The 7,737-nt window shown below is 30.8% G+C and overlaps 1 protein-coding gene across 1 annotated transcript; it reads right to left on the minus strand.

Moving 5' to 3' along the window:
• Window positions 1–4,131: 4,131 nt before the first annotated feature.
• Window positions 4,132–6,707, minus strand: LOC109014166 (probable WRKY transcription factor 53). Its single transcript, XM_018996524.2, has 3 exons — window positions 5,983–6,707; window positions 5,689–5,817; window positions 4,132–5,195 (listed from the first exon to the last, which is right to left on the minus strand). Exons 1-3 carry the CDS (start codon window positions 6,306–6,308, stop codon window positions 4,487–4,489), a joined length of 1,164 nt encoding a protein of 387 aa, XP_018852069.1. The 5' UTR covers window positions 6,309–6,707; the 3' UTR covers window positions 4,132–4,486.
• Window positions 6,708–7,737: the final 1,030 nt, after the last annotated feature.

Raw genomic sequence — 7,737 nt, forward strand, 5'->3', positions numbered from 1 at the left:
TAAAAAATTAAATAAACAATGCAAAATTGACATAAAAAGTACAAAAATGATATAAACAGTAAAATAAATAATACAAAACTGACATGAACAATAAAATTAACAATACACAATTGACATAAAAAGTAAAAAGTTATGTAAGCAGTACACTTTTTTTTTTTTTTTCCATCCCATTTCAAGATAATTCTTCATCTATGTTCACGCCTCTTTTCCGCTGTCTAAACCAAGCCACCATTTTAATTTTTAGTGAGAATATAAAATAATTTTGATTAAAAATACATATTTTGAGATATAAATTTATTTATAGTATATTTTTTAATTAATTATAAATATTACTTTTTATTAATATATTCATAACTATTATTAAATAATTATAAAATAATTTTCAATTATTGATGGGACATACACTTTTATCAAATCTCAAAAAATAAAAACTATCTCATTATTTAGACATATATTTTTTTATAAATTATCTCATATCATCTTAACTCAAAAATTTTATTACTATTTAAAAGTTTTCATCTTCAAAGGAGGCCGAAGCATCTGCTTGCGAGATCATGATGATTTCCTATTGATCATCCTCGTAATGTTAGCGAGTTCTAGTGAATAAGGGATCATGATAAAATTTAAGAGTGATGCTAGAGTCATCAAATTTGTGTCCCGAATAAGTCACCAAATAGTGTATTTCAATTTTTCAATTTTTTTTTTTTTAATCATCATAAATATTTAAAAAAAAATCACAATATCATTACAAAATATATTCTTAATTATTAAGTAAAAAAAAAAAAAGTCCCATTCGAGATACTATTTAAATCCCGAATTTCAGATCCAAAGCATTTCTAAAATTTTTGAAATCATCAATTGTACTGTTCCAAAACATGCATGTACGTATTAGCTAGCTTTTTTTGGTTCTATTCATACACATACGCGAGCGCGTGTATATATATATATATATTAATTTATTTTTTTCGTGTTTCCGTCCGACTGAATCGATTAGGTTGAGTTTGATTACTAAATTTATCTTAACTCATCTCAACTCATTATTACAATTTTTTCAAATTTCAATACAAAATATAATAAATAATTTAATTTTTTTAAATATCAAAATAATAATAATATTAAAAAATAATATTCTAACAATATTTTATCATCTCAACTCAATTCAACTTAACTTACTTCAACATCTAAACATAACCTAAAGATTAGTTTAATTATATAAAATTTTAAATTTTTATATAAAATATAATAATTAATTTAATTTTTTTAAATTTTAATATTAAAAAATAATATTATAATAATATTTTATATAATTTTTAATAAAATATCTTATCGTATCCCATCGTATAACCAAAATAACTGTGTCAGTCTTAACTCGCCCAGAAAAGAAGGGAGACAAAGCAAAGAAGAAAAAACCAAACAAGTAATTATCATTAATGCAGGGTCGCGTACGTACGTGTACGTAATCTTTCACAGATATGAATGATCATTACTTACAGATCAAAATTAAAGGCCCCCCAGCGAACTTTTCAATATTGATTCTTCAGATCAGATCAGATCAGGACAATCTATCTATCTATCCCATTCACGATCGTCATGATTCAACTAGAAATATATTCTCTATCTTTTGGGTAATTACTTCTGTAAAAGCTCTCCCCTTCCTGAATCAAAGGCATGCAAGTTTGTTCAGATTGATTAATGGGGGTGTACTTGGGCTTCTTTTATTGGGCAAGGTAGGGACCTATCTGACATATTGCTGTCCGAGTTTAAGGGCTCTTTTGTTTTTAGAGATGAGATGAATTGAGATTAAAGTTAAAAAGTTGAATAAAATATTGTTAGAATATATTTTTTAATATTATTATTATTTTGGAATTTGAAAAAGTTGAATTGTTTATTTTATTTTGTGTAGAAATTTAAAAAAGTTGTAATGATGAGGTGAGATGAGATGAGATGAGATGAGATGAAATGTTTTTAGAAAACAAACAATACCTAAGTAGAGCTTTGAATATAGAAATATTTTCTAACACTTCTTATTTTATTATTAATTTTTATATAAAATATAATAAATAATTTAATTCTTTTATATTTTAAAATAATAATTATATTAAAAAATAATATTTTATTCGTTCATTTAAAATTATTTCATTTTATGTCATCTTATCTCATTATTTAAATTAATCCTAAAATTTCATGATAGGCTAGCCTAGATCCCTTTCAGAGTAGCCCATTTTGACGAGGGTCCATCCAACCATATATATATATATACTGCTCAATTTCCAAATTTTATTTTTGGGTCCACAAGTAGAGCTGAGTCAATTTATATTTAATTTTGGAGATTGGTAGAAACTTCAAACCCAAATGGTCCATCTTGAATTAGGAGCTTGTGCTTTGGAAAAGTTTCAAAGGAATCTAGCTTCCTCATGATCCAGTACTTTCTGGGCTCTGGTGGGTTCTCCCTAATGAGCATTAATGACCTTCCTTGACGAATTCTAATTCCCAGAACGAAATGATCACCACCAAAAATTATGCTTAAACCGGTTCGGTTTTGTTTTTTTTTGTGAATAATAATAATAATAAATAACAAATCACATGTTGATGTATATTATAGACCACCAGTATCAGAATTTTTCTAATAATAATATAATTGAAAATTTTGATAAGCAAAACGATCTAGCTTGCAGCTGGCTGCCATGAGATCACCATACTATATATATACATATATATATACATATATACATATACATATATATATACATATATATATCCCATGCACAAAGATGGCTATGTAGTTTTTGTCCAAAATGGTTATTCGGTGATCATTTATATATAATCACATTACTTATTGGAATTAGATTGGAAAAAATCACATTACTTTTGTACAACTCTTTTTTCTTCTTTTTATTATTTTACAACTCTATTTGAGAATGATATATTTTCTAATAATTTCTATGAAATAAGGATATTAATTAATTTTGATATAGATTGAGTCGTACGTACGTAGAAGTATCGACCTTATTAATTTATAAAAATGCACTCAATTTAAAACAGCTAGGAGTGTAAAAATGATTGTCATATATATATATATATATATATATATATATATATACACAATATATATATATATAAACACACACACATATATATATATACACACACATATATGTGTGTGTGTGTGTTACACGCTTATATTTAGGGCTGTAATCGAGTCGAGTCGAGCCGGTCTTTGGCTTGCCGAGCTTGGCTTCAAAGACCGGCTCGGCTTGACTCAAAATACTCGAGTTCGAGTCCGAGCTCGAGATTTCTTTTTATTCTTTGTTCAAACTCAACTCGATAAGCTAAACTCTCAACTCAAACTCGAGTTCATCCCACAAACGAGTTCGAGTAGAGCCGAGCTCGAGCTAGAACTCGAATTGTTTGTTTTTTTATTTTTTGAATAAAATTTAATAATTAATAAATTAAATAAATAAAAATCTAATATTAAATTTATACAACTAACAAGTAGAACTTCTATTGAATATTTATAAATAATTAATATCTAACTAGTTGATATTTATCTAAAATAACAATATATTATATGCCTATATATATTATTAATGCATACACTTAATATGATAGCATATATGTATTTCATATATGCAGAATCCTACTTACTAGTATATGAAATTATTAAATTTTATCGACTAATTATTATACAGATTATAAAATCTACTTATGAAGTATATTCACTATATAGACATAAGTAATTAGATTACATATTATATATTTAATTATAAAAGTGATATACTTATATTATTAACTAATACATATATATGTATATATACATAGGTGTATGTATATATTTATCAATATATGAATGAGTTTTAATCTAGTCGAGTCGAGCTTAAATGAGCGGGCCTTAACGAGTCTTACCCAAATCGAGTCGAGTTTTGTTGGGTATGTTTTACAAATCGAGCGGATATTTACTTTCATGAACGAGCTTTTTTTTTTCACGAGTCAAGTTCGATTCGAGTTTAACCGAATGAATACTGAGCAGGCTATCGAACAGACTGGTTCATTTACAATCTTACTTATATATATAACTTCAGCTTTCCTTACATTATATATATAATTATAAAGAAACAAATTTGCTACAAAATCAAACTCAAACAAAGCCACTAGTTATATATATATTTCGTTACATCTTTCTACTGGCCACCTTCGTTCACAAATCAAAATTCTCTGATCGCCAGAGAATTGAAGACCAATATCTCCACATTCCATGAGTAATAGTAATATTTCGATGATAATATTACAACATGAAGTAATTAAGGAGTTTGGTTTCCCTCTAAATATCGCAGCTAATTAACTAGCTAGCTAGGAACATCTACTTACTCATACACTCGTCTAAAGCTAGCATACCTTCCGTCCAATTTAATTAATTGCTATAATATTATTCATGAGTTTAATTATGATTTATTTCTTCCAGCGATCGATGTACGTAATACGTACCCAATTAGGAAAAGAATCCGTGGTTGTCAAATGAGAAGTTGGGGTCGAATTTAGGACCAAATGGAAAATCCAAACCAACAGTTGGTGAATTTGTAGCTGAAGTTGCAGCTGATATTATCTCAGTAAGCTCAGACTCGGAGCTTTGAAAATGCCGTTGCTGATCTGCAGGAAAGCCAGTAATATTCATTCCACCCGGAGATGCTGAGAAATAGTTTGTTCCAGATGTCTCAGGAGACATGAATGAAGGAGAATAGCTTCCCACAAAATTGTTGTCTATCATAGAAGCTGGAAACACATGAGCTTGTTGCTCAGGTGTTGGATGATGATGATGATCTGCAGCCTCAAAAGTCGACGAAGAAGGGAAGATGAATGAGGGAAATGATTGCCCGGCGTGGTGGGTGTCAAGGTTTCCGGTTTGGACTTTGAGGTTTGCCTGGAAGTTCAAGAGCATTAATTCTTGTGACAGTACTGGCTCATGATGATCATGTTGCTGTTGTGGTTGAGGGTTAAGGTGCTGAAGATCCATGACGTCGTTTGGTTCTTGTAGTACTATTTCTGGTGATGCTTGGGGAGGCATTATGTTGGAGGCTTGACTACAGGTATGCCTTCCTCTGTATGTGATTTCGAAGATGGTAGGGTCTTCATCGGATCGTTGAACTTGCTTTGTAGCCAAGCAACCTTGGACATGTCGATGAGTGCACCTATAGTAGCCTCTGCAAGTTCGAACATTTATCTACAATTAATGGAAAACTTAAACGATCGAGGGAAAAAAAAAAAGGCACTATTATTCATAATAATGAAATTTATAATTGCAAATTAATTCAGATCTTAAACAATTAATTACTGGCATAGGTCAAGAAGCCAGCAAGGATTTATGCAGGTAATTGCAGCTTATACATGATGATATTTTGTAGGCATGCAGACAAATGTTTAGAAGTACATCCATATATGACCTAAATTCTTTTGAGGACAATCAAAAAGGGTTCGAACTTCAGATTAGTAAGAAGTGGCTTCTATGCTTTAGTTACACCGATCTAAACTGATCCTATCATAATGTATAAATTATCTTGTTACAATTTGATATGGATGATAATTTTCTTTTTCTAAAACGAATGTTTTCAGAGTTGCTCATGATCGTTCTGATCTACAAAACTAATTAACTTGGAAACTATAACCAAAATAGATTTCAGGAACATGATGTCCTACCTTGGATATTTGGCATTAAGAATGTCCTTCTGACCATATTTCCTCCAACTAAAGCCATCATCAAGAGGCCCTTCAAGTCCCATCCCAGGGCTAACTCTTACTTGTTGTGTCCACCTTGGCAAAGCCTTTCTGAAACACAAAGATCCATATAAGAACAAAACCAGTGCCACCAAGATTTTTAGATAGGCTTAAGTTGTCAATTAAGTAGAAATATATATATATATATATATATATGTATATGTATATATATAATATAATATAATTCTTAAGAGATCACTTGTAGCTTGAATTTACCTCTTTCTGGGGGCATCCGATTTGTGATCCAGATCCCTGATGTCCCGATCTGAATCTTCGCTCCTTGGACTGCCAACTTGAGAAGGTGGGGATTCGGAATTTCGGACAGCACCTGCTATCGGCTGTGGCTCGCCCACTGAGCTGCTCCAACGGAGCATTAAGAGTGACTTTTCATAGGAAGCCAAGATCTTTTGCACCAAGAATTCCCGGGTCTCATGCGATGAAGATGCCGTAGTGAGATGGCTGTGGAGCTGTCTAGCTAGCTCCCTCCCTTGTGTCAGCTCGTTTATAAGATTCTTTTGCTCCCAGTCTCCCATGTTCTCCATTTATAAACCCCTCCAAAAAAGCAAAAACTGAAGAATATGAACAAATGTTTGTTCAAATACTCCCCAGTACTGGTCCAAAGCCGGTTTGACTCAAATTTGCTTCAACTGCATGCTATATAGGGAGAAGCATGCATGCATGAGTGATTAATGGAAACTCAGCCAAAAGGATTAGGAGTTGGGTTTTGAGAACAGATGTGGAAAACTGGGACTTCAATGAAAAAGCTTTTTTTTGGCAAAGGTACGTATCTGTCGAGAAAGAAACGGCCAAAAGCCTGTCCAAAACAAGCAGAAGAAACAGAAACAAAATACAGAAAGAAAGATAATCAAGCTTTTGGAATATGTTAAGTGCCAGAAAAAGGAAGATCAAAAGCTGGGAGCTGGAAAGAGAGATGAAAGCCTGAGGAAGGAATCATCAGGATCTGAGGGTATATAAAGAAGAATTAAGCTACGAGAGATGAATAAAAGAAGTTTGACCGAGATAATTAGCCGAGTGGATTTTCTTCATTTGAGACCGGTCTTTGGTCATAGGAATCGAAAAAAAGTTCAAAGAGGGAGCAGGTCCAATTGCTGACCGATTCTCTCTCTCTCTCTCTCTCTTGCTTTTTGAATTGATGACGATGGAATTTGGGTCAGAGGGGTCCAACCAGGTGCATTAATTAATAAATTAATTAGAGAAAAAAGAAAGTCAGAGATGGGAGCTTCTTGGGAGAGTTGAGGAGACCAAAGAATCTTCAAACATAAGCTCCGCGTTACTGTACGTTATTACAACTATTTGATATTTGGAAAAGAAAAATAATAAACACAACAGTTTACACAATAATATTTTAAAATAAAAAATATTTTTATAAAATACTTTATAAAACTAATATTATTTTATAAAAATATCCTTATTTTATAACATATATTATATAAATATCACTACTCTTTGAAAAATGAACATATGATCATGGGCGATCGTGACATGTACGTGACGACAGCTTCAAACCTCAGCTTGCGTCAGCACTAATTTCACTTTTTTTTTTTTTCACTCTTCTGAAGTGAATAATGAAACGTGCACACCACGTGACTGAGTTTTGTTTTTTTTATTTCCAGTAAAATTTGATGATTGGAGTTTTGTGGTACAAAAAATCTTCACAACCTCCTAACACTCCACACTCCACATTATTTTTAATTTTTATTATTTTTTTCTTTTATTAAATATTTATTATATGAATAATGAATAAAACATTTGAAATAATTTAAAAACAATAAACTCAAAAAAAAAAATTAAAAAAAATATTAAAAATTTAAAAAATTTAAAAAAGTGTGGAGTGTGGAGTGTGGTGGAGGTTGTGTAGCAATGCTCTGGATGAGATTTTTTTTTTGCGGGAAAAATAGTTTAATTCTAATATATAGAAAATAAGTATATATCAATAAATTAGGGCAGATC

Source organism: Juglans regia, chromosome 16 (assembly GCF_001411555.2).
Source record: "Juglans regia cultivar Chandler chromosome 16, Walnut 2.0, whole genome shotgun sequence".
NCBI classification, from domain to species: domain Eukaryota; kingdom Viridiplantae; phylum Streptophyta; class Magnoliopsida; order Fagales; family Juglandaceae; genus Juglans; species Juglans regia.